This window comes from Micromesistius poutassou, assembly GCF_964030765.1.
Source record: "Micromesistius poutassou genome assembly, chromosome: 10".
NCBI lineage: Eukaryota > Metazoa > Chordata > Actinopteri > Gadiformes > Gadidae > Micromesistius > Micromesistius poutassou.
In genome coordinates this window covers 20,538,532-20,564,722 of record NC_140280.1, presented here as the reverse complement: position 1 = coordinate 20,564,722, position 26,191 = coordinate 20,538,532, and the positions used below count along the sequence as shown (strand labels likewise).

At 42.5% G+C, this 26,191-nt stretch overlaps 3 protein-coding genes across 5 annotated transcripts in view; 1 reads left to right on the top strand and 2 right to left on the bottom strand.

Moving 5' to 3' along the window:
- The window catches only part of tmem120aa (transmembrane protein 120Aa), a 7,301-nt gene extending 65 nt beyond the window's left edge, over positions 1 to 7,236 (bottom strand). Inside the window, exons 1-12 of one of the 2 annotated variants that reach the window (XM_084474546.1) lie at positions 7,042 to 7,236; positions 6,391 to 6,509; positions 5,577 to 5,708; positions 5,394 to 5,453; positions 5,195 to 5,290; positions 4,996 to 5,085; positions 4,847 to 4,912; positions 3,862 to 3,923; positions 3,654 to 3,749; positions 3,279 to 3,343; positions 2,701 to 2,769; positions 1 to 677 (exon numbers count right to left, since the gene is read on the bottom strand). The exon at positions 1 to 677 is cut by the window's left edge and continues 65 nt beyond it. In XM_084474546.1, coding sequence (XP_084330672.1) covers positions 570 to 677; positions 2,701 to 2,769; positions 3,279 to 3,343; positions 3,654 to 3,749; positions 3,862 to 3,923; positions 4,847 to 4,912; positions 4,996 to 5,085; positions 5,195 to 5,290; positions 5,394 to 5,453; positions 5,577 to 5,708; positions 6,391 to 6,509; positions 7,042 to 7,116 — 1,038 coding nt within the window. In that variant the 5' untranslated portion in view covers positions 7,117 to 7,236 and the 3' untranslated portion in view covers positions 1 to 569. The remainder of the gene's footprint in view (positions 678 to 2,700; positions 2,770 to 3,278; positions 3,344 to 3,653; positions 3,750 to 3,861; positions 3,924 to 4,846; positions 4,913 to 4,995; positions 5,086 to 5,194; positions 5,291 to 5,393; positions 5,454 to 5,576; positions 5,709 to 6,390; positions 6,510 to 7,041) is intronic. The other variant, XM_084474547.1, reaches the window with a different exon arrangement.
- On the bottom strand, positions 7,185 to 9,529 carry styxl1 (serine/threonine/tyrosine interacting-like 1). 2 transcript variants are annotated; one of them, XM_084474550.1, is made up of 8 exons: positions 9,427 to 9,529; positions 9,239 to 9,338; positions 8,904 to 9,037; positions 8,654 to 8,796; positions 8,471 to 8,574; positions 7,832 to 7,944; positions 7,692 to 7,716; positions 7,185 to 7,342 (listed from the first exon to the last, which is right to left on the bottom strand). In XM_084474550.1, the coding sequence occupies exons 1-8, from the start codon at positions 9,508 to 9,510 to the stop codon at positions 7,329 to 7,331; spliced, it is 717 nt and encodes a 238-aa protein (XP_084330676.1). In that variant the 5' UTR covers positions 9,511 to 9,529; the 3' UTR covers positions 7,185 to 7,328. The 2 variants fall into 2 exon arrangements, with proteins under 2 accessions (XP_084330676.1, XP_084330675.1); XM_084474549.1 differs by lacking the exon at positions 7,185 to 7,342 and having other exon boundaries at positions 7,553 to 7,716.
- Positions 9,530 to 12,729: 3,200 nt separating this feature from the next.
- yipf5 (Yip1 domain family, member 5) lies at positions 12,730 to 21,109 on the top strand. Its single transcript, XM_084474551.1, has 6 exons — positions 12,730 to 12,798; positions 13,703 to 13,817; positions 14,012 to 14,184; positions 14,312 to 14,457; positions 15,893 to 16,074; positions 17,968 to 21,109. Exons 2-6 carry the CDS (start codon positions 13,711 to 13,713, stop codon positions 18,128 to 18,130), a joined length of 771 nt encoding a protein of 256 aa, XP_084330677.1. The 5' UTR covers positions 12,730 to 12,798; positions 13,703 to 13,710; the 3' UTR covers positions 18,131 to 21,109.
- The last annotated feature ends 5,082 nt before the right edge of the window (positions 21,110 to 26,191 follow it).

Here is a 26,191-nt window from a genome sequence, read left to right as displayed (position 1 = left end):
GATCGACTGATCAGGTCTGGCCTGGATCGACTGATCAGGGCTGGCCTGGATCGACTGATCAGGTCTGGCCTGGATCGACTGATCAGGGCTGGCCTGGATCGACTGATCAGGTCTGGCCTGGAGGGCCTGAGTAGGGGACACACACCAGCTACAAAACTAAAAAACAAACGCAGTCCCCTACCATTCAATAATGACTGTGAATGTTGAAAACACATTGATTACAACTCTGCATTACTTTTTTTTTCTATGAATGATGCTAAATAATAAATAGATGCTTCTTTGTAAATGTGATTGCTGCCGCCAACCCAGACCTACCATGTGAATTACAGAAGCCAGAACAGAGTGGGGTTGTATTGTTACTGTGTGGCATGGTACTTTCATTGTACATTCACTTGCTTTGGGATAGATTGACAAATTAAATTGTCAGGACATAAAAAAATTAAATACGTGCAAAGTAAACAACTGACAAACACAGTAAACTGTCAGAGCTCAACAGTGAAAGCTCCTATGAAATGAAACACCTGTGTAACAAAGATTCCACTCTCCAACACGCCCCTGTGTTGGCGGACCTATAGGCTCTTGGGCTTGTCTGTGATGTACTTCTGGTAAACGACGCCCAGCGTGGTGCAGAAGTTCCCCAGGAACAGCGTGAGGTAGGAGCAGCCACACATGGCCACCTGGAGACGGAGAAAAGGCCGTTTGGTTCTGGTCAGAGTGCGCTCACGTACCACGACCGTGTGACACGGGACAGCCTAACAACATGACAGGAAACCCTGGTTGCATAATATTGTCGGTTGCAGGCCTTTTTCTCCTGATCCATTTTACATTTTATGATGATAATCCAGATGTTTGTTAATATGATCCCCCAGATGTGTGTCCATGGGTTAGGCTATCAAGCCTCTTTGTATTCCAACAAGAGAACCAAATTGAATTTAAAAAGGGGCTGCTTCATAATATATTGAGGTTCCTGGTTATAATTAGGAGTAGCTTAAAACACTGTGATGAGTGGGAGGGCCTGAGCCACAGTGGCTGACAGTCAAGGTCCTCTGTGTTACACTTGACTAACTGTACCACTACCACTTCTTTATTTAAGGCTGATGTTGTTTACCATGTCGCCGTGATAACCCATGACCATCGCTACATCTGTTTCCCCAGCACTTCTCCATTTGTGGAGTGCACCTCTTACTGGCAGCTTTGCCCAAGCACCCTCCAACTCACTCTGTGGTTTCCTCTCATGTTGACTCATTCTGACCCATATTTCTAAATGTAGCCTGTCTTTGATATTATCTATCTACCTATCCATCCATCTATCTAGAATAGAATAGACTTGTCATTTTGCAGTAGATTCAATGAAATTTGCTTCTAGAACAATGCTCACATAAACACTCACAATAAATAGTATAAAATACAGAATAAAATACAGTATAAAAGACACATATATACAGTATATATATGTATATATATATATATATTAGGGATACACGATAACTTTTTCTTTATACCGATAACCGATAACTTTCAGCTCCTAAAGGCTGATACTGATACCGATAACCAATAACACACACACATATACATATATATGATCATGACTTAAGACTGACATTGTCGCTCAGACATCAGTAGAATCAACGGGGGGTTTAGGGGGGCGGGCTGCAAGGGGCGGGATATGACGGAGGGTCGAGGTTCGCAGGACGGCCCCTGTCACTCAGGTGTGTTTTGGTCTGACCGCAGCAACGGAGGCAGAAGGGGCAGAACTCATCGCCATCATCTTAAATGTTGCTGCAGCGATGCATCATATATTCCGTTGCATCCACAACATCCGCATCAATCGATGAAAGATTGGAGCATGAGTTACAGACAAATAGAAGAAATTACAAATAAGAAAGGTGTCGCCAATGACTGCATTACCGGAGAAAGAGAGCGTCTTTTTTTGCTTCATTTCACATCTAACAAACACTGGGACAAATGTAGTTGAAGTCTGTGTTTAACTGAGAAAACAGGGAGTGGAAGGCCGGGACCCTATAATGTTCAGCTAACTGTCAATAATAAGTGTTACGAGAGTAGCGCATGTGTGTGCACAGGAGTGGCAGTGTGTAGACGAGCGAGGAGAGTGAGCGGTAGCGTGTGTCAGTTTAGTGAAGTAATGAACCAGTCCGGTTGTGTCTGTGCAAAAGTGTACTGTAAAGTTAGTGAAACTAAGAATAAAGTAGCCTACCCAGCCTGTCAAAAATCATAACCAGATTCATTCCGACCATATTCTGACCTAAGCAGACCCACTGCCGGTCAAAGTGAAGGGTGTTACCCCCGAGAGAACATCAACGTCTCCACAGGAAACATCTCCCCTGTGCTCCTCGACTACGGTCTGGGAGCCCACAGCAGGAAAGGTGGAACATAATAATAATTTTAAAAAAACTCATGCATTGTAATTGATTGTATGATGTGTACTTTTAGGGTTACGATAAGACCTTTCATTTAGCGTTAGTGGGAGCGGGGCACTGAAAGTATATAGGCTATGTTATCGGGGCTATTCGTCATGATATCGGACTCATCGGAATGACGTAATAATTTCTGTTATCTGCCCGATAATTATTGGACTGATAATTATCGTGCACCCCTAATATATTATATATATATATATGTATAGGATGCTCAAGACTTGAAAAGGTGTGAAAAGGAATTGACATTGAGAAGGTCACTGACCTGCCACTCTCTGCACTCTGGCAGCTGGGCCATCCTGAAGAGGATGAAGCTGTTATAGAGCTGCCAGAACTGTGGACACAGGAAGCAACAAATCAACATGTGATATTCAATCGTTGTGAAGAGTTTTGTATTCAGAGTCACTACATTTTAAAGGTCCCATGGCATGAAAACTTCACTTTATGAGGTTAGGTTAGGTTTCTAACATTAATATGAGTTCCCCTAGCCTGCCCCCAGTGGCTAGAAATGTCGTTAGGTGTAAATCGATCACCTGGTATCCTGCTCCGCCTTTGAAAAAACAAAGCTCAGATGTGCCGATTTGGAATTTTCGTATGTCGTCATACGGGGACATGTTACCTCCCCTTCTGTGCTTTGCCCGCCCAGAGAATTTGGTCGCATGGTCAAGGGGACATGGCCTGTTTGTACAGGCCCATGCTTCATTATTCAACTTAGCTGCAAAGTAGATGGGACCCACCTCCCACAATGCATTGCTGCACATGAAGAAAAAGTGACAGCATAAAAGTATTTATCAGTTTCCAAATGTATACGTGACACTAGGCGCTCTTGGTGGAGACACTCACGTGACCGAAGAAGAGGAAGGGAAGGAGAAAGGTCAACCCTCGCCACATCCACGACTGGAAGCCCTCTACAGGAGAGGACACACATCACAACACCATGTAAAGGTACAATGTGTCACTTATGGATCAGTGCACTTATGGATCAATTCCCCACAGATCTACACCATCATGGACATTACTCATTTTAACTTCATTTACTAAAACCATTTAGCTTGATGTGCTGCCATGATGTGCTCCGTCCGTCCGTTATGACACCCCCTTAGACAACGTGTGTCTATGCTTAGTTGATATAACAACATATTTATACGTGTGCAAAAGTAAATGATGCCTCAACAGTGCAACTTGCATGACACATAACAGCACAAAGAGTGTACCCACCGACTGTCAGGTCCATGTTATGCCGTTCCCCCAGAGCGCGCAGTCTGTACAGACAGCCACTCTGATAGTAGTACTGGAGAAACTGGACAAAACCTACTTTGCATCGAAAAGAAAGACAACAAAAACTATCAAATAACTGAATCCAGGCCGCAGCTCTCCTAAATGCACACATACTGTTGGTCCAAATGCGCTGGCAGAGGTCTCTTACTTTGGTACAGACAATATGTTAAGAACTGGCTCCTGAACATCTGGTATAGGGCACCTTCAGGCCTGCAGAGGAAGCCAACAATTGATTACTTCTGCTTGATTCAACCCGTTTTGCACAGATCTGTCGGTTGTATAAAGTGAATGGTTTTGGTAGCTGCATCTTCAATGTGTTGAAGAGCTCACTGTAACAGAGTAGATATTTTAAAATATGGTTGGGCATCAGTTATTACAATTAACTAAATAACAATTTAAAAAAAGTTATTATTACATCACTACTGTCGCAATTACAACTGTTGATTGTTTAGGGAAATGTACACCTGTATGGTTATTTATTACTGAAATGAATGCAGCTTGTTTCATATAAGGCAGAATACATCATATATAATAAACAGATTATTGACATACTGATTACTGCATTAACATGTGTATGTAGAACCTGATAATGTAATAAATTCCCGATAATGTAATAACCCCAATATGTAATAAAAATCTGCACTTGAGTCCATTGAAAATGTAATAAAACCTGATAATGTAATAACTTCCCGATAATGTAATAAAGTGCATTTCTCAATAATGTAATAATCTCTGTACCAAGCCTTCATTTCGCAGAACCTGATAATGTAATAATTCCCCAATGTTGTAATAATTTAACAGCAGACCACCCATTGCTTGGGTCCAAGTGGTGATACTGTGTAGGCAACTCCAGGTTAACAGCTCTAGCGCCACCAACAGGTCTGAGGTGGACATGCATTAATGTTATTACTTTTGACCCGTTCATCCGTTTTTCACAAACAAGGTATCTTCAACGCATAAATAAATGCACTATATATATATATATAGTTATAATAACACAGCATCCCTAGGAATACAATAGGTATCTACGGATACACCTAATCACCACACTGTCCTTATCGTCAGCCCTATAGTCCTACTGACTGCAGGCATCGTTGCCAGCGCTGAAGTCAAATCAACATCATGTTACTCACCACGTCAGCATGACTCCCGACAGGAAGGTGGACACGTAGTGATGGAATACCCACCAGCCCTTGATCCTGAGGACACAGCGAGGACACGGTGGTTAGTGCTGCCGTGTGATCACACAGCGAGACAACGGTCAACACTGGAGCTTCCCCACCTGGAGCCGTTACTGATCAGGATGCTCTCTCTGATGGTCAGCGTGCAGTAGTACCACACCAGCAGGAAGTTGAAGAGCGCATCCAGGGCTCTGAAGGAAAAGAGAAGAAGAACGTATGGTTGAATTGCATTTTTCTATGTCAATGTATCAGAAGGAATGACGCACAGGTAACCCCGATAACACCAGGGCGTAGCTTCACCTGTAACTCAGCAGGAAGCGGCATGTGAAGGAGAACAGGAAGAGGATGACCGTGAGGACCAACTTAAACTTCTCATATTCATCCTTGTACGCAAATCTGTAGAAGAAAACGGATGATTGGATTGGAGCAGCGGGAGTTTGTTCTTCTCCGTCTCCACATAGTGAGGGATCACTGACGACCTGAAGGACACGGGGCTTACTTAGAGTGCTTGTTGAGCAGCGTGACGTTGATGTTCCCCAGAACCAGAGAGAGGTACAACCTGAAGAGGAACCGGAGGAACAAACAAGTTAGTACCTCAGCAGGTTCCGTCTTAAACTGCACCGTTACATAAAGAAATAGAAGTTCATTCATGTGTTTGTTAAATGATTGTAAAATGTCAAACCCATTCTTCTTGGGCAGGAAAGCTTCCATCTCTAGGAAGATGTCTGGCCTTTCTCTAATACTGTCCTGGATTTCTCTGATGGCGTTCCTCTCCTCTGCACTCAGGTCTTGGGCCGCGTGTTTGGTTCTACATCTGAACAAGATAGATCGCTGTTTCATTTAAAAGAGTCCTCTACCGTTTATTACCATATAGTTGAACTCTTAAATTAGTTAAGCAGTGGTTAAGTAGCACTTTAGTAGTGGTTACGTCATTGTGTAAAATGTGTGCAATAAATAAATAAATAAATAAATAAATAAATAAATAAATAAATATATATATATGGAAATAATCCTGAGGTGGGCTCTGCTCTGGGCTCTATCAGTCCACCTCTGGGGTGGGAGACGCCCACCGTCCGGAAACAGACCACAGAGGGCTGCACCTTGTTTCCTGTTTTGTGAGGGAGATGTTCTACCCAGGATAAACTGATTTGTGAGTAGATTGATTTGAAACCTTAACGGTAACTTTTTGCTGGCCAGGTTTGTGTTAGTGCTAGCTAATGACACCCCTAGAGACCCCCGCTTCAAGAGACATGATTGGACCAAAAGAATATGAAGCGAATGAAAGAGAAATACCCCCTGGGTTAGATGACTAACCAAAGTTTAGGTTAGATTACTAACGCAAACTCTAGGTTGGTAATCTAAAGTGTGAATGGGCTGCTGCAGGGACAACATGTCCTCGTAGTGGAGACACTCAAGCCAGCCAGTGAGCACACTGTGTGACGAGATGCAAACTCTGGAAAGGCATCGCAGGATACTTATCTTATGGAAATACCTACTCTCTAATTGAAACAGCCAGCTCCTTTAACTTCTTCCTTTGACGTGTGATGGCACTGCTGCAGCTGTCTTGCAGTTTGGTGACCTCTTCTAGTTTATGCTTATAAAGACGATGAGTTTCCTGGAGAAAAAAATATTATTTCTGTATGCAAACATAATGTAATTGTATTTCTAACGGTGACAGTCTACTGCTGCGGGCGTGCCTGCATGCAATGTGTAGCAATCTAGTGCAGTTTGTAAACATTCGATTCTAAAATAACACATGGAATGGATTGAAATACTGAGAATTTCCTTAAATCAGAATGTAAACATGAACCCAAAACACAAACTAAACATTGGATCCGCAGCTTGTGACTTCTCTCTGTAAACAGTGGGCTGTTGTGAAAAGTATAGAGGCAATGTTGTCTACACATGACTGATCATATTATATGATCGTTAATAAACTAGTTATAACGTGGACGTGTTTGTTTTTTTATCAAGGTAAATACACTGCTCACCAGACCGGATAAGGAAGGCAGTGAACTAAAGCTGATCGTTCAACACATCACGCCTGTCACTCCTCAGGGGGAACACGGCTTATCCGGAGGGCGTTACACCCGTTCATTGTTTGGTTATATAATACATGTTATATAAACCTTTATAAAATCCTTTACCTGGACCTGTTGGTAGTCCTTCTCCATGACCTCCCATTCCTGTAAGCACTCACTGACACTACTCGGGCTCTTCATTGTTGTAATATGGTCAGACGGGTCGTAATGGCAACCTCCACCTCCGGTGAGCAACAGTTGCGTCCTGTTGAGCGGCCACGTAGTGCGTAATGCATCCAGTCCTGCTGCAGCGCACCTCAGCCGACCAATCAGATGATCTCTGGCTGTTCTTAGTGAGTCTCAGCCGACCAATCAGATGTCCACTGGAAGTTCTCAGTTCCCAGGCGCTCTTCTCATGGGCTGCTCGCTGTATTTTTAGATGAAATGTAACACCTTTTGTCAAAAGTTTTGCCGTTACATGTTAAATAAATAAATACATGTTATTTGTAATTGACTTATATGAAAAGTATCCTTATTATATATACCCTGATGTATTGATGTTATTGTGCTAAATAAAAAACAATCCATTTAAATGCAGAACTCAGAAACACCATTTGCATATTGGTCCGAAATAAATTGACTTTTATTTTTGCAACATAAATTATTTGATCAGAAATTAGGTTCCGAGATATCCGTTGATCTTTGTCCCATTGTGTGAAGCTCCCAGTCGGACAGCTGCTGCACAAAGCCCCTGTTTGGCCTCATGTTGGACTTACACTTTTTCAAATACTTCCATGCATCCTGCAGGAATTCATTTAATGAATGAAGGAACAACAAGAGAAATTAGTCATATACTAAAACGTTACACTGCTGGAAGACAAGTCCTCATAACACACAAAAGAAGGTGACCCCTCACCTCCAACGAGTATTTGAAATGGTGCATGAGGAAAGCGATGGTGGCAGCACTACAGCGGCTGATGCCATGGGTGGAAGTCACCAGCACAGGAGAGCCCTTATTGACGTGAGAACCTGCACATAAAGACAAGTGAAAGATAGACAAGATAGATATAAGACATGTCATCAATCCTTACACATTCTGATGATGGAATTAAGAAATAGAAGTTCATTAGATCAAACAAAGGTATACAATTAGTTTCTGAGGCCACACATTGACCTACTTTAGGTGCTTTGAGTGCATTGAAAAGCAATATATAAATGCAATTAATTATGATTACGAATTTGGTTATGCTTTAGACCTATACACTTTTTGTTTTCTTTATTTTAAGTTTTGTCGTGTTTATTGTGTTGATTTATATGTTGGTGTTTGGTTTGAAGAGCCCTTTTATACGACAGCGCCCTCCTGAGGTCAACAGAGGGAAGTGGTTAACGAGTGAGCAGAGGAAGTTTGGCCTTCCGTCGCTCGGCTGTTCATCTAGAGTGGACTGTCTCTTTGCATTGTCAATTGTCTTGCTTAAATCACAACTAGCATCCATACAACACATTACAAACAGTCAATAACAAACTTGAATGAAAACACATGGCCTTGTTGTCTTACCAATAAAAACACAGATCCTCTCCAAACTAGAGAACAGATCTGCCATGACAGAGTCCGCCAGGCACACATCGAGTATTGTGTAGTTTGCAGTCTCAAAATTAATCCTAAAAAAAAAGATTTTTTGGAATGAATAAACTCATAAATCTTATATTCTATGTTTAAGGCAATTCAACGATCCCTTACTCAAGGGCAGTACTTGAAACATTGAGCATGGCGCTGATCTTCAGGTCCTCCCACATGCTGGGGCTCCTGGCCTGGTTGTGATCGCCCATGTACAGTTGGCCCACTACAATCTCCACTGGGTAGGGCTGGAAATTGTCCAGCTCCTAAAATAAAACAACAAACATCCACTTGTACATCTCTATTCCTTGATAGAGTTAATGCTCATCAAATGTGTTAATTCTGGTGCTATGACAGTCACACTGGACCCGACCATTATAGTGTACATGATTTTAATGCTTCTGAAAAACGGGTAGAGTGCGGAGAACTTCTGGTAGCCTCCTCTCACGACGAAGACGGGATAGAGGCTCACTTTAGCGAGGACCTCCGCACATCTTACGGCTTCACCTGTAGAATACATGCTTATGTTATCATGAGACCAGCATGTGTCACGCTGCGGTCCCATTGAAGAGTAGCTCCTGCAGGACTTCAGCGGCTTTCCGTGGTGCAGGCCTAGTTATACACATTCGCCTCCCGCACGTAAATGTTTAATTACACCTTATGTCTATTCATTGTATGTGTTTTGCTTAGAGATAAGGCTGCTCTTACCCAAGTCTTGCAGAGAACTCGTGTCAGAGTCGTACACCACTATATGCCTCATGCTCTCAACTTCCACATTCTCTGGAACCACAAACATGCCTTTGCTATCCTGAAAATGTGATGAATGCACAAAGGTTAAATAGTTATTGATCCTCATTTAAAAGTCAAAGTCAAAAGACAGGCATGCATTTGCTTACCCGCTGTGCATTTTTAGCTGTTATGATATGGCCGGTGTTATAATCCAATTTATCTCGGGAATCTGGTAGGAGAAAATCAAACATGCATGGGAGTAGAATCCACTTTTAGAAATACTATTACCCCCACCCACCCCCACACCCAATATTTGTGAAGATATTCACTCTTTCTACGACATTTCATAACGTGAAAATGTCCCATCACAAATTAATATTGGGTGCTATAAATAGTTAGATAAATGGTAGGCTAATGTCCTAAATCGGGCCTAAAAAAACAAGTAAACACCACATTTGACTTCTCGTCCTTCTCTTGTCTTACATGGACACCTGGAATAGCTACAGTACCATCCCCTAACATCCATCCAGCAGATACTCACCAATTAAGTAGAGGTAATTGATTTCTGCCAACTTGGATACATTCGTGTATTGATTGAGCATGTTGTACAACCCACTCGGTTCACAGATCATTACGCCACCCATATTGCTGGTGTAGGGCATGGCATACAGTGATATCTAGGCGACTTATACACTGACAGTATGGCCTACTGTGCTGGTACGACTGTAATGTGAACTCCGGCAGCAGCGCCGTCCGGTCGGGGCGTCTGTTTGCAGACCGCTGCATAGCAACAGCAGCAGCAGTTATTCACCACGATGCTGAATAACTTGACACCTTTCAATTGCAGAGAGGTTGTGATGTAAATTATTTTAGTCTATGCCCTATTTTGACCACATGTTTCTAGCTAACAGTTTCGAATGGTTTCTTCTCCACATAGTAAACAACACCACATAGCCTACGGTTTTATGGGTTTGTAGATAAGTTAGAAACTACAAACATGGCTTCTTTTCCTAAGATGTAATAAGTAACTTTGATTATATGGGTATAAAGACCAGAGGCACGCCAAATGGCGACCCTGCACCACAGGGTGGCGATATGATTCAGGAAACGAAGCGACCGACGTATGGTTGCTTCCTCACCCAGCCGTCAGACCCATGAGTCAGACTGATAAAACCAGGGCCTAGCCATGGAGCATAGTGTGCGTGTGCGTGTGTTGGATGATGGATGTGATGGACTTCATGATTATTTTCCTTGATTCAGTTGGCGTCGATCAGTTCGCCAAGAAGAATCGTTCGTTCGTTTGTTCAGTCGCGTTTCCGGGTAAGTCCCGCCCCTTCCGCTAAAGCCCAGTCGACCTCTAGGTTGAAAATTCGTTAATGCAAGTGAATATGAGAAAATAATTATTTTCTGGTCCCGTTTGAATTGTGCCATGAATGTTAACATATGTTGTCTGTGAATTTTTAATATCATTTTTCATGTTAAGAGTTTGACAGTATATTGTATGATTCTTCGGCTAGCAGTTGTGGGAAAGACATAACGAGAAAGACTACATGTCGCCGTGTTATGGGGTGATGTCACCAGGGACGGCGCTACACCGGGGCTAGGGGGCGCTATAGCCCCGTCAAAAATCAGTGTAGCCCCAGTTAAGCCCCTGTGTATCATAGCTGCTTTTACTGAAAAAAACAGAACCTCTTTATAAAGTAACTGAAGTCGTGAAAATCAATTATTTTCTTAGCACCCCCACCTATCGGTCAAGCTCCCCATCAGCACCGGGACAGAAAGAATCCTGTCGCCGTGCCTGGACGTCACACGGCCACATGGAGTCTTTCTCCTTATGTCTTTAACTGCTAGCCGAAGAATCATACAATATACTGTCAAACTCTTAACATGAAAAATGATATTAAAAATTCACAGACAACATGTGTTGACATTCATGGCACAATTCAAACGGGACCAGAAAATAATAATTTTCTCACATTCACTTGCATTAACGATTTTTCAACCTAGAGGTCCACTGGGGTTTAGCGGAAGGGGCGGGACTTACCAGCTCTATAGATCTCTGAAGAATAAGTTCCGCCTCCGAGGCTCCGGTTCCCTCGGTCAAACGTCTACGGGGAATAACACGGGGTTTATGAATGATCGTACATAACAAACTCTGTAGGTGGTCGAAGAAGTAAAAGCTGCGTCACATTTTGAACTACACACATTTTCAATCTAGTTTCGACTGCCTTTTTGGATTGTTGTGCTGTTAAAGTAGTAAACGATTATAAATGCTATTTTAATGGCACAGACAATCCAAAAAGCCAGTCGAAACGAGATGGAAAATGTGTATAATTCAAAACATGACACAGCCTTTTCCATGTCGTTTCGACTGGCTGTTTGGATTGTCGGTGTGTGGGGGTGTGGGTGTTGAAGGCCAAGTTACCGTGGCCCATGGGTGACAGCCATGCCCCCTTTATTGTTGCAAATGATAGGTTGGGGCCGGTTGGTTCCGCCCCTCGAGTTGGGCCGTTTTCATTACTCATTGCCATACAAAAACAATATGCTTTGAAGCTCTAGCCCAACCAGTGATGGAGTTGGTGGCTGATCTAGGGGTCTAGTGCTCTTGGGAATGAGCTCAGACATGGGGATTTTTTCATCTGAAAGATTGACTAAGGATTTACAAGATTATAAATGTGGTGGTTCTAGCCCTACAGAAAGTGATGTAATAGGGTTAGCCTAACCCTGAGAGGTCATACCAAGATGAAAAAAAACATGAATGGGAGCCTAGAATGACTTGACTCTTTTATATTTAACTACGATTGTCAACTGCGGTGTCAACCATGCAGGGCAACAGCCAGTTCGTCAGGAGCAGTCAGGGTGAGGCGTCTCGCTCAGGGACACCTCCACAGCCGGGGATCGAACTAGTAACCTTCCAGTTACCAGCCAACCCGCTCTGCCTCCTGAGCCACATACAAGAGAAAAAGAGAAGGAGGACGAGGGGAGAAGTGGGGGTGTAGGGGCCAGTGGAGGGGAGAATGTAAACAATAATCAAGTAATTTAATAAATCAACCACAACTGTAAAGGATAGGATTCTGATTCATTGCCCTACACTGGTTAAATACCAGGATTAAATGGGACTATTATAAAAAGAGCCAATTATAACAGCATGGAGAAATAACTTGACCTGATTCAATTACCCTCCTTGGCACCTTTTAATTTTAATACATGAAGCAGATACAGTAGAGCGATATGTACTTCAAGTTTAGAAATAATTACTTGCTACTTGAAACAGGGATTGGGTTGAGTGGGCATTTTCTCTGAAAACATGTATGTTTATGACACCACAAGATGCACCATGACAAAAGTAAAAGTATAATTTGTATTGTGATATCCATCAGTAGGAACTACAGTACCGCTTTCAATCACAGGGGGCACAGTTTATTATTGTAACGTTTCCCTGTTTGTCCCTGACCAGCTCCCTTACCTAGACGCAAAACTACCCTGACACGTAGCTACCCAGTTGTTAGGAACCTGAGGAGATTTGGCAGACGATACAGGTAACCCACTGCTCCGAATTAGCAATACTTTATACGATAAAAAATATTATTTAGTGGATTGACTATATCAAGCTGATATAGTCATCACGAGGAATATGAGCGGGTGTGTCACTGAGCTGATGGCCCATATGGAGTAAGGCATTAGCTCACTGTTAGCATTGGAGGTAGCTTCAGAGAGATGGAGGTGGTAAATACATTTATATATATCTAATGCACATATTAGACAACAGTGTTCCTTTGTTCAACGCTAAAGCGGTCTGAAACCACTGGTAGGCAGTTGCTTTAATTCACATTTATTTGTCGCCCATTTCATTAAACATAAGAAATTGGTTAATGCACATTATATTTGACTGTATATTCTATATGTTCTATATTCTCTAGCCAATAACTTTTGCAATATGTCTAACTTTCTCGCCCTTCACGTGTGGTTCTTGTTACTGGACTGTACCTCAATGCGGATCGTGTACACATATTCAAGATCTTTACCATACAAGAATGTATCAGCACAAGTTGTGCGTTATCCCTCAATCGTTTGGACATCACCACAACGTGCCTCGGCAGTACCGTAGTGTGTTACACATTGGTGGTAGTGTACCTTCTCTGTTTATTTAGTTGAAGGTATATCTCATCTATGCAGTCCATTTACCATTTACCATTTACCATCTAAATAACTGGACTTTGGACAATTGTAATAAATAAAAAATGATAAGAATTGCGTCACAGGGACATGGTAAGACTTATTGCAGAGTTATTGTGAGAATACATAATGCTTGCCGGGCTGAATTGCAACAATAAGCCTTCTCTTAAAGGTTTTACTAAATAATTGCTGTGATTCCAGTTTCTGTTCAGTCCTATACCAACGTAGGCCCTGATAATGAACAAAGGATTGTTTCCTGAATTGCAGAGGGAGACATGGCAGGGTTTGACAATTTAAACACAGACTTCTACCAGTCCAGCTACAGTGTGGACGACCAGAACCAGGGGTCCTATGCTTACGACACCGAGGGCCAGGCCAAAAGGTATGCTTCATCCGTTTCCTCCTTTCTCTTGGTCCACATACACATACACATACATGTTCTGTTCTAGCTTCTGGAGTTAAAATATCTGGTTGATCTTTTCTGTTTCAGATTAGAATGCATAATGAATACACAGAGCACACTTGTTGCCTCCTGTAGTGTGTGTGTGTTTCTATTGATGTGTGTGCTCTCCACAGTCCGTATGTTCAGTATGACTACTCCCAGAACATGGGCTACGCCGCCCCAGGGATGATGCAGCCCCAGCAGCCGTACTCTGGGCAGATCTTCCAGCCCACACCGGCCTTCACGCCCACGGCAGCGCAGTCCATGTACGGAAGCAGCTTTGATGATGAACCGCCCCTACTGGAAGGTATAGGGGCGCACACTGGTCTTCCCTGATCCACCAGACACACTCTGGGCACACTTTAATTAACCTTGTATTCATTTCTAGTTTAAATCCTGTGGATTTTAAGTCCTGTGGTGTGTCTTTGTTCCAGAGTTGGGGATCAACTTCGACCACATCTGGCAGAAGACCCTGACGGTTCTCCACCCCATGAAGGTGGCGGACGGCAGCATCATGAACGAGACCGACCTGGCAGGCCCCATGGTGTTCTGCTTGGCCTTCGGCGCCACCCTCCTCCTGGTAACTCCTTATTGCTCCTTCCAATGGAGCTCCATTTATGTTGCACGCAGTACAGATGCTCACAAGTCATCATTTGCAAGTCCAAGTCAAGTCTCCAGTCTCTTACTTTTGTAGTGGAGCACCAATTTTCATTGACGATACCAATACTGAGCAACATATCTTGGGGCCGATACACACTTTGATCTTCAAATATATATAAACAGATTTTTGATATCATTTAAACTTGTTGAGATTCAACAGTTTTTAAGTTTTAAACATATATATATATATTTCTGTATATTTCCATTTGGTCTCGTTGAGCCCATTGAGCTCTGCTGGAGCGCGACCACCCGCTGTAGCCCAAGGTGGCTAACACAGAAGCTAACTGTTTTGGACGTCGCAGAGCCTTACAATGTCAATATTTAACCAGTTGAAACACTTTGTGAAGCTTAAACTGCGGTCTTTCTTGTTTCACTGGCGCTAAAATGATTCATGGATTGGAAATATGATTGTCGAGCATCAAGCGTTTGTGTGTGGCCAGACCTGTTCATGTTCCCGATAGAGACTCTTGTTTTAGAACGAGCATATGGCTAGAGGCTACCTGCTTCAGGTATGAGCTAAATGCTAATGTGCTTAAAAACGATCTTCTTCACGTCATGCTACCTACACAAACGATACGTCATATGGAAGCTGAGACTCTAGTTTTATTATAAGTTTCTTATAAATATATAGACCTAAACACATAACAATACATATGTGTTTATAGGACTAAACTAAACATTTTAATAAATAAATAGTGGATGTTTGCATTTGTTTCTTTATGTATTAATGTGAAATTTCTTATGGAATCATTGTGTGCTGATTATCTTACAGTTCCTAGTACGCAGTTCACTCGCCCATTAACATTATTTGAGTTAATTTGTTGAGCCAATGCAATTGAAATGCCCTTCAAATATCAACATGCGCAACACAAATTTGACCAATCCCTGGGAAAACAGCGCAAGCTTGCGAATGTCTATTTTTGCCAGACGTTGTTCAGGCCATTTATAAATTCACTTCCTTATTTACGAACGGAAAGTATGTGCAAATATGTTTACTGCAACATTGTGTAAATAAATTTCAAGACAATTGCAAATGTCTTTTCACTGCATCACTGCATTTAAAAAAAAATCATTTTAATTACAGTATTATTTGATTCTTACTGGACAAGTTGCATAAGACTTGATTTAAAATGTATATTATTAATTTGCAATAATTTCTGTAATTTTCATGTGTGGTTATATATATATATATATATATATATATATATATATATATATATATATATATATATAACCACACATCCTTGCTGTAACTATTAGTATTCATAGTGTCATTTGTCATAATGCTGTCATACACATTTATCTCGTTGACGATTCCACACCTAATTCTTCTTTTCTCTGTGTCTCTCTCCCAGACGGGTAAGATCCAGTTTGGCTACGTGTACGGCATCAGCGCCATCGGCTGCATGGCCATGTACTGCCTGCTCAACCTGATGAGCATGACGGGCGTGTCGTTCGGCTGCGTGGCCAGTGTCCTCGGCTACTGCCTCCTTCCCATGATCCTCCTCTCGGGCTTTGGCGTCCTGTTCTCTCTACAGTGAGTAAACCATGAACACAGCTGACCGTTGACTAGGGAGTCACAGGGCACCTCACCATACGTCATGGCATACATGGATACCAATAATATCGCGGTACAGAGATTCTGCAATAATCAATGTATTGTTAGACAATCCGATAACGATGCATCACGATACATGTCTAACGTTGAATACAAAACTACTGTGAAAAGGTGCCGCTCTTTATTCGTGGTCCAAACTGAGTTTTTCAGTTACTCGTCTTTGGTTGGTTAACTTCCGCTCAAGTTTCCTTCATTCATGTGTTGAGCGCCACCTCGAGGAGCAGGGAGATCTGTTCAGAGCGACTTACTTTTTTTATTACTATTATTACTACCGCTTTGAGCTAGCATGAAGTACAACGTCTGCATCTAGCGTTTATAACAGTAGAAACACTGTTTAAAAAATATATATTTCATCTTTTTTTGAAATATTATATTTATATTTGGCGCCAGTGTATCGATTGTCGTATCGCACGAAGAAGCCGTATCTATATATAGCCGTATCTATATTTTGTCCCAACCCTAACATTACTAAAAGGTAACCAACCAAGTTGTACCAACACTGAGTATGTGGCTATAGTGACTTAAGGCCTACACACATCTGCTGTGACTGGCTGCCAGAGTCAGCTTGTTCTGTTCACCAGTGGATGCTCTTTCCTTTTGGAGCAGTGACTTTAGCTTGTCGTCCCGAGTAATGGAGACATAATGGAGACGTTTGAATCATATTTGACCCTGCTGTGTGGATTTCTAACCACTAGGTGGCAGCAAACACTCAAATGTGAGGATGTTACGTGGACATTGTGTGTATGCCTGTCTCTGCTGGTTGCACAATAACACAATTACCACAATTATTATATTTGCTGTCTGAAAGTTTAAATGCTGTAGGCTGTACCTGTGTGTGCGTCAGCTACACACAGTTTAGCACCCAAAGAAAACACACTACACAAGCACTTCTGATGTAGCTCTGGCGTTAAAGTTCCCATATCATGCTTTTTAAGGGTTTATAATTACATTTGTGGGTACTACTAGAATAGGGTTACATGCCTGTATGTTAAAAATACCCCTTATTATTCTCACTGTTCATTTCTGCAAAACCAATTTCAGCGTCTTTCAAAAGGTCTGATTTGTATAATGTCGCTTTAAGGCCCCCCTCTCGAGTAGCCCAGTCTGGGTTAGGGTTAGGGTTAGCCCTAACCCTAACCCTAACTGCGTGGGTAGTTTAAAGCAAAGGGAAAAGCCTATAAAGCATGATATCAGCCCTGATATCACCCCTGATATCACCCCTGATATCACCCCTGATATCACCCCATGATATCAGTCCTGATATCACCCCTTGATATCAGCCCTGATATCAGCCCTGATATCAGCCCTAATAATAATTTTATTAATGACCACACAGCCAGGCTGGTGGAATTTGGTCTCAGTACAGCTCCTTGTTACAGGTTCCAACATCACATTTAAACATAAAACATAAAAACATATAACATAAATACATACAGACAGACACATTTACTTAAGGGGCCATGCATAATCCTCAGCGACTGGAGTTCAGGGTGTTGATTGCAGTGGGAATGAAACTGTTTTTGAAGCGGGTTGTGTGTGTGGCAATTGTCCTGTAACGCCTCCCAGAGGGCAGTAGTTGGAAGGCATAGTGTGCTGGGTGAGTGGGATCAGAGATGATCTTGCGGGCTCTGCGTAGTGATCGTTTATGGTAGAGTGATTCGAGGGATGGTAGGGGTGATAGCCCTGACATCAGCCCTGATATCACCCTCTTAAAGTGCTTGTTGACGGCCCCTGTGCTCCTGCCTCTCCAGGGGCCCGATGGGGGTCATAATAAAGTGCTTGTTGACGGCCCCTGTCCTCCTGCCTCTCCAGGGGCCTGATGGGGATCATAATATCTGCCGGCATCATCGGCTGGTGCAGCCTGTCTGCCTCCAAGATCTTCATCTCGGCGCTGGCCATGGACGGGCAGCAGCTGCTGGTGGCCTACCCCTGTGCTCTGCTCTACGGCGTGTTCGCACTCATCTCCGTCTTTTAAGAATGAAGCCCAGAACTTCCACGTCCGTCGTCCGTTCACGGCCCCCGTCTCCTCGAGCTGGAAGAAGATGCATTCCAGGGATGGCTACAAGGGGGAGGAGCTAGCTTTTTAAAATGTATATGTCTGTATATATCTCTCTCTCTCTCTCTCTCTCTCTCTCCCGACATGCAGGCACAGCATTCCAGTGTGCACTCATAGACTGGAGTGTATACACACACACACACACACACACACACACACACACACACACACACACACACACACACACACACTCTATACTACCCCCCCCCCCCCCCCCCCCATCTGCTTACCCAATCAGGGAGCCCAAAGAAGGATGGTTTGAATGGAGAGCAAGATGTCCGCGTGTCTCCCCTGACAGCACACCGCCCTGTGGAGTGGATGTACGTGGGGGTGTGTGTGTATGCGGTTTACAGAACGGACAAACTCTAGGTTACAGAGGAGTACCTGCCTCCATACTCCCAAGCCAAGAAGAGACCATCACCTCCTGGTCTATGCTCACACACACATGCATACACACTTCTACCCACGGGTGCAGATGGGATATTGCCCCGCCACCAACCCGCCGTGACTCAAGAGAAATTCTATTTCCATTTTTTTTTTCCTGAGATTTGCTTGAAGGAGAAGGTAAACACAAAAGGCATGTATATGATTTATGAACAAATTGTAAACTAGGTTGTTTTGTACGGTAGGAAAAGGAAATGGTGGTCTACATCTCTGGTCACTGAGTTTACACGATTCTCCTTTTAAGGAAGTGTATTGAGGACTCGCGTAACGTCGCCTGCCTACTCTTATAAACGCTAGATGCGGGCCGTGCGCTTCATGCTAGTTTAAAGTGGTAGTGTTATAAACAAGGCCAGAGACATGATTGGTTTTTTGCCCTATTTCTTTCACTGGGAGATGAATGAGGAAAAAACGGCCATGTTGGGGTCATATAATATCAAAACCCATGGACTTACTCAACACATTGCTTTCATTCATTTCTTTTTTGGTTTGACCGACCGATTTAAGATCATGAAAATGTTAACGATGTTCGCAGGAGTTAACTTTTTTTGTACTTAATTAAATTTCTTTGTTTAAAGATCTATGCTTTAAGTAAATATGTCAAATGTGGAGCTAGCATTGCTAGCTTTAAAATACCTCTCCTTGTGGTTTGAGGGAACCATGGGTACGAGAAATGCTCTTCTGTACTTTTAAATGACCCTTTCTCCATCACTCCAGGGTTAGACCTTGGCCATCCCAGGCTCTTTCCTTCAACTCTTTTTTTCATTGGCTGCTTCACTAAATAAGGCCTCGCCACAAGTCCCTAATTGGTTGGCACAGAGCCTGCATGATTGTGATCTTCTAGAGTGCCTGCCAAAAATGACTACAATCTATACATATACACGCATAAATTGAATCATACATTTAGTCAGAAAGGTGCAGTAGCACATCTTTTACGTTTGCTTCTGCAGCTGCTGTACAGGTTTCTGTATGTACCTTTGTCATGGTACATATTGTGGTGTGACTTAAACATACATGTTTCAGAGGAAATGCCCACGAAACCCGTTCCCTGTTTCAAGTAGCAGGACAGTATATATATATTTAAACTAAGTTTAAACCAGAACTCTGAATCAAAGGAGTGTTTTCCTGGACTGTCAGGATATTCGGTTTCAGTACAGTTGATCTCAATCTCGAGGAACAATCTCGGATAAGTTGAACGTGAAAATGTGTTTTTATGTCAGGCCTCAAAGCCATCATCTATGGCACCCGTCATTGCTATTTCACTGCTTCTATTGGCTGAAGCCTAGTCAGTCCATTCGCACTCACCGTGGAAAGGCTCTGCTGCATTTGCCAAACAGCCTGGATTTATTGTTGTTGAAAATAATGTGTAGGCCTATTATAGCCTATATTAAATATTTATTTTATTTTTAAAGAAGGTTCATGCATCAATTCGCATTACTAAATATTGTTAATAAAGTTGATAATATTAATCTTGGTTTAATCTCCGATGGTTATGTGCTGTGAGCCGTCACGGAGCAATAGTATCAATGCTCAGGGATCCTTTCCATAATGAATATAATCTGAGCCTCTCAGGGGCCAAAACAAGCATCAGAGGACGTACATTGACGGGTGCTATTACCCCAACGTTTTTGCAGCCGTTTTTATGCCGATTACGGCTGCAGCGTTTCACTCAATACTGGCCCATCCCAGAGAGTGTTGGTCTGCAATCACAACAATTGAAACAAGATGAAAATAGGGACCAGGTCGTAAAGGTCAGAAGTTTCCATGAAGGCATCACTGAACTATCTTTTAGTTGAGTAGTGACACCGAGACGCCACTAGATGATGAAAGCATTCCCCTGAATGCTGGTTTAACATAGCCCGTTAACCCGGAAATCTTGCCTCTCGAAATAGGGCAGAGTCCGTTGTTAAGTCTTTGTTGACACATTATCATGGTCGCCTACAAAGGACGGCTTTTAGGATCACCAGGTGCTTGGTTCTGCTGAAAAGGTTTAGCATCAATATAGTTCATGACAGATGTTGGGAAAGGTCTATGATTTGACCTCATACCAATCCCTAGGTTAAGCTTGACAGTGAAATCCTAGCAAGAACGCTTCAATAGATGTCATTTTTGTGGTTTTGACCTTTGTAATAACAACAAACAGCTGTGTGTGAGATAAATTATATTTCCTGAACCTATTGAATGGTGAAAAAGGAAAGTAAATCTTATGTTGTTTTAGTTTTAAGATAAATCAGTATTCTACATGAACTTGAACCACTTGTAAGACCAGTTTCTGTCTCCACATTTTCCTCGGATTACAGTGTCGGGGCTAATGGTTTAAAGATAAACATAACACAAACAAAAATAGACTACTTTTTTCTTCAAGACATTCTCCTTAAGGAAGTGATTACCAAAATAAATGTGGTTCTTTTCGTCCCTCTCTGGGATTTGTTTTTGCCAAGCCTACAGGAAGATCTCACACATCCTTCAACTCCTTCCTTCAACTAATCTGGAAAACCACTTAGCAGCTTCTTATTCAGAGATGGAAACCAGTGCTGCTCTATCCCAACCGGGTCCACATCGAGGGTGCATTTAGAGCAAACTTAACTCCTGTTTCCATTGCCATTATACAATTATGTTTTCTTAGAGCTTAGCACAATGCGACCTGTTATTCCAGTGTCCTGTATATAGGCCAACATAATATCTGTTGCTCATTGAACTCTAAATAAAAGATTACTTGTCGGCCCATGCTTTCTTTTAACCCTATTTTAATACTTATTATACATTGTTTTCTTTACCCTCATAGGGAGAATGGACAGTGTGTCATAGGCAGTGTGTTATTATTGTGCAAATGGAGTGTGTGGCTCGTTGGATAGGAACAGTGTATGTGGTAAAAACATCTTTCAACATCTGGATTTATTCAAGGCCACTGTGGGCTGTTTCTTCTGCTTCCTCACCCCGGGATGACCTGCTGCTGGAATTCAAACCCAGCCTACCAGGTGTCCATTCCTCCCTCGCTCCATTGCTGAGGAAACCAGGGGCCGGTAGAAGCTCATTGAGTCATTTTATAGTTCAGCATTAGTGTTCAATATCAACAATTGGATAAATAACCAAATTTATATTCGTATTTCCGAAAACGTGACTACCACAGGCTCTACTCAGATTACATTTTATTTCATGTTTGGCCTGATAATAACATGAAAAACACATCACATGGATGTTAGACGTGATGTTTACAACTGGACCACTAGGTGGCGGTGTTAGTTTAAGTAATCCACCGTCTCCGCCCTGATGCCCTGAAAATGACACTTATCGTTCACAACACCATTTGGCAAATTGTACTTTGTGTCTATCTTTGGTTGGTTGATTTAGAAATTGTGTAGGTCTATTTTATAATGCTTAAACCAATGCGGTTATCCCTGTAACCATTCAATGATGAATGAGTCAGACAAACAAAAGGTGAGAAAATGCACATGAACATATTATCATGTCATGTTCTAAATGTTTTTTCTCTTATGTAAAAATATAAATACACCTTTACTATGTCAAATGTCTTTGATAGCCTATAGTTGAAAGACAATTGCATGGAAATTGGTACATTTTTGGAAATCGATATAGGCTATGTAAGTATACATGCAATTCCGTTGAGGTGTTAAAGCAGACGTCAGCCAAACAAACAAATCAGTGGATATCGTGTATGGTGATGTAAATTATTTTAGTCTATGCTTCTTTCTGATGACATGTTTCAAGCTAACACCAGTTATGAATGGTTTCTTCTCCACATAGTGGACAACACCATATAAGGTTTTATGAGTTTGTAGATAAGTTAAACACTTTGGCATTTACACCCCAAGCCAAGACAGACCAAAGGTTTACCTGGTATTTAAAACCTTATTTTAAAACCTATTTAAAAAAAGGCGTTGCTTATTTACCATTCTGCCCACTTCCAATATAAAGTGAATTCTTACCAGTGTTGGAGGGCTGCTTCATGAACCACCTCCAGAACGCAAGCTTGATGACCTTCGTCTCTGAATAAACCACGTGTTGCACATTTACCACTCCGAGTCATACCTAGCCCCAACGATACCACAAAGGATCAAAGTCGTTTATCATCAATGGCTAGTTGAACAAGCTGTGTGCGCGAGACGTTCCAAAAGGCGCCACACAACAGTGACGGACCAGAATGTTATCTCCTTAGGTATGGAGAGCCATTTCATTAAAAAAACACCCAAACTGCACACCACCCATCCAGTTACCACACCCACCACCCAAACTGCACACCACCCATCCAGTTACCACACCCACCACCCAAACTGCACACCACCCATCCAGTTACCACACCCACCACCCAAACTGCACACCACCCATCCAGTTACCACACCCTCCACCCAAACTGCACACCACCCATCCAATTACCACACCCTCCACCAGTGGGCAGTGGGCAGTGTTGAACCTTTGAGGAGCCTGGTCAGGAGGCAGTGTTGAACCTTTAAGGAGCCTGGTCAGGAGGCAGTGTTGAACCTTTGAGGAGCCTCAGGAGGCAGTGTTGAACCTTTGAGGAGCCTCAGGAGGCAGTGTTGAACCTTTGAGGAGCCTGGTCAGGAGGCAGTGTTGAACCTTTGAGGAGCCTCAGGAGGCAGTGTTAAACCTTTAAGGAGCCTGGTCAGGAGGCAGTGTTGAACCTTTGAGGAGCCTGGTCAGGAGGCAGTGTTGAACCTTTAAGGAGCCTGGTCAGGAGGCAGTGTTGAACCTTTGAGGAGCCTCAGGAGGCAGTGTTAAACCTTTAAGGAGCCTGGTCAGGAGGCAGTGTTGAACCTTTAAGGAGCCTGGTCAGGAGGCAGTGTTGAACCTTTAAGGAGCCTGGTCAGGAGGCAGTGTTGAACCTTTAAGGAGCCTGGTCAGGAGGCAGTGTTAAACCTTTAAGGAGCCTGGTCAGGAGGCAGTGTTGAACCTTTAAGGAGCCTGGTCAGGAGGCAGTGTTGAACCTTTAAGGAGCCTCAGGAGGCAGTGTTAAACCTTTAAGGAGCCTGGTCAGGAGGCAGTGTTAAACCTTTAAGGAGCCTGGTCAGGAGGCAGTGTTGAACCTTTAAGGAGCCTCAGGAGGCAGTGTTGAACCTTTAAGGAGCCTGGTCAGGAGGCAGTGTTGAACCTTTAAGGAGCCTCAGGAGGCAGTGTTGAACCTTTAAGGAGCCTGGTCAGGAGGCAGTATTGACTCCAATGGGGACTGAGTTGGTGAAAACCTTTAAGGAGCCTGGTCAGGAGGCAGTGTTGACTCATTAGACCATTGCTAGATTCGGTGGTCCAGTCTCTAATCTATACGATTTTACGATACAACACAAGTTATTGTTTTATTGATCAGGCTATGGTATTAGATATTTAGCTTTTACTTTTCATTAACCTATTTAGTCCAGACACTGAATTTCACGGTCACTTGCTACTGTACTCTCCACTTGATCACTTTACTCTCCCACTGTGAAGGACAATACCTCTAACATCGACATTTCCATCTGGAAACTAACCCAACTATAAACTACATGTGGATGAATAAATGAATGAATAACACTCGCTACCAGATCTACAGTCGCAGCAAAAAGCCTCCTCAACTTAAAAAGCTTCCTCCAACTGATGCTGCACATACTGCAGGCTCATCTTCAGGTCATGTTGTGGAAGGCTGCAGGTCAGAGAGAGCCTCCTGCAGAGGCCAGAGACGTCACAACGTTTGGATGGAAGGTTGCTAATGAAGAGGGTGTCATGCCCGCTCTTGCCATCCAGGCAGTGGCTCCAGTAAATCTACTTGATGTCACCAGCTGTAACTGCAGCACATTGAAGGCCTGCAGCAAAGGAAACTGCAGCTGCCATGCTGCAAGTCTCAGTTTCACTGACTACTGCAAGTGTGAAGGGGGTGAGGTCTGCTGCTGTAACCCATTCACAACACATACAAATAAAGACCAAGAAGATGATGAGACTGAAGGGGATGAGGAAAGAAATTATGAAGATGGTGAAGGCTATTGAGTGGGATTGTGTGGTTGTTGTTAAATATGTGTGTGTGCGTTTGCATACTCGATATAGTTATTTTACAGCGTGTGTGTGTGTGCGCATGCTGTTTGCAGTTGTTGTATATAGTTATTGTGTGTGTCTGTGTGCATGCTGTATAAAGTTCTGTCTTTTGCTGTATATAGTTTTTGTGGGTTTGTGTGTATGTGCATGCTGTATATAGTTACTTAATTTCTTAATCTGTCCGTCCATCAACACTGGTCAACACTGCCTCCTGACCAGGTTCCTTAAAGGTTTTCACCAACTCAGACCCCCAAGTATACGTTTAGTATACGTTTTTAGTATACGTGTTTACCCTTGGAAAAAACATTTTGAGCATGACTTTATCAAACGATCTGATTTTGTCTGTATGCAAATGAGCGCATATTTGATGAGATATGGCCTCATTTGCATATTTAAACATTAAAATACAAAAAACGTGCAATACATTTTTTTCTCATCTTAACATAAGTAATCAACTGAGAAAGTTTCATGGTGATATCTATTATTTAAATTTTTTACACTACTCACCTGTGGTGTCTTGACTTTATTGGCTTATTATGCTAATTGCTCAAAGTGCAACTTTTAGCAACCAAGTTAAATTCCATCCATTAGGCCTATAGATGACATTTCTGCAATAAAACTTTAGGGTACTCAACATTTCTGGGTTCAAGAAATTACGACTAGACTAAGGGGTAATGTCTCCAAAACAGCAGGCGGCGCTAATCTGTATTGTGGTCCAAAAAAGAACGAAAACCAGAAATACCAGGACCTCTCTACAGACCAAAACAAAGAGCACTCTGTCATCAGTCATTGTTGTCAGCAGTGAGTAGTCAAGAAGGATTGTAGTTGTAATTACTCACTGAACGGACAAATCAAATTAAAACGATGGATAGGGATGAGAAGATACTGTTTCTTGTCAGCTCTCGGGCTTACTCTATTGGAAGAAGAAATACGCAAGCGAAAAAAAAAGGAAGAGAACGCAATAAGTGGGTTAGGTCGTGGATACAACAGCAAGGAGCCCAAGGAGCTTATGTAAGATATAGGACATATTGACCGTGTGTAAAAGAGGATAACTTGCTGGGTTTCAATTGTGATTATTCAGAATGATCAATAAAAATCATAAAAATCATAATTGCCTCATGAAGCATCACTGCAAAGTCACCACACTAGCATCATAGATGTTGGAAACAGATGTTTTAGAAACTGGATGCTGCATAGTTTTTGGTCAGGGAATAATGATATGTGAAAAGTTCAAATGTCAAGGTAAGGTACTCATAAATCAACATCAACATTTATCAGTAATGACATTTCTTGTGTCAGCTTAATGTGTGGGGTAGTGCTGGGCTTACCAGACGACCATCAGTGTTGGGGGTAACGAGTTACAAAGTAACGGATTACACTAAAAATCTCTGTAACTACACTACTTTACTAGACTAAAGGAACGCACCGTCCTGCGTTATGGCCCAGTCCCGCAACAAAGAAACAGGGAAAATCTTTCCTTGGTTCAGTTGGCCATTATTGAAA

Bases quoted from the DNA above. Each gene is read 5' to 3' on its own strand.
- styxl1 (XM_084474549.1), bottom strand. From the start codon at position 9,510: ATGTTTGATTTTCTCCTACCAGATTCCCGAGATAAATTGGATTATAAC. The intron at 9,339-9,426 runs GTAAGCAAATGC...TCACATTTTCAG, and splicing joins CAGCTAAAAATGCACAGCGG to GATAGCAAAGGCATGTTTGT. The intron at 8,797-8,903 runs GTCGGGTCCAGT...GTTTTATTTTAG, and splicing joins AAATCATGTACACTATAATG to GAGCTGGACAATTTCCAGCC.
- yipf5 (XM_084474551.1), top strand. From the start codon at position 13,711: ATGGCAGGGTTTGACAATTTAAACACAGACTTCTACCAGTCCAGCTAC. The intron at 14,185-14,311 runs GTATAGGGGCGC...TCTTTGTTCCAG, and splicing joins TGAACCGCCCCTACTGGAAG to AGTTGGGGATCAACTTCGAC. The intron at 14,458-15,892 runs GTAACTCCTTAT...TCTCTCTCCCAG, and splicing joins TCGGCGCCACCCTCCTCCTG to ACGGGTAAGATCCAGTTTGG.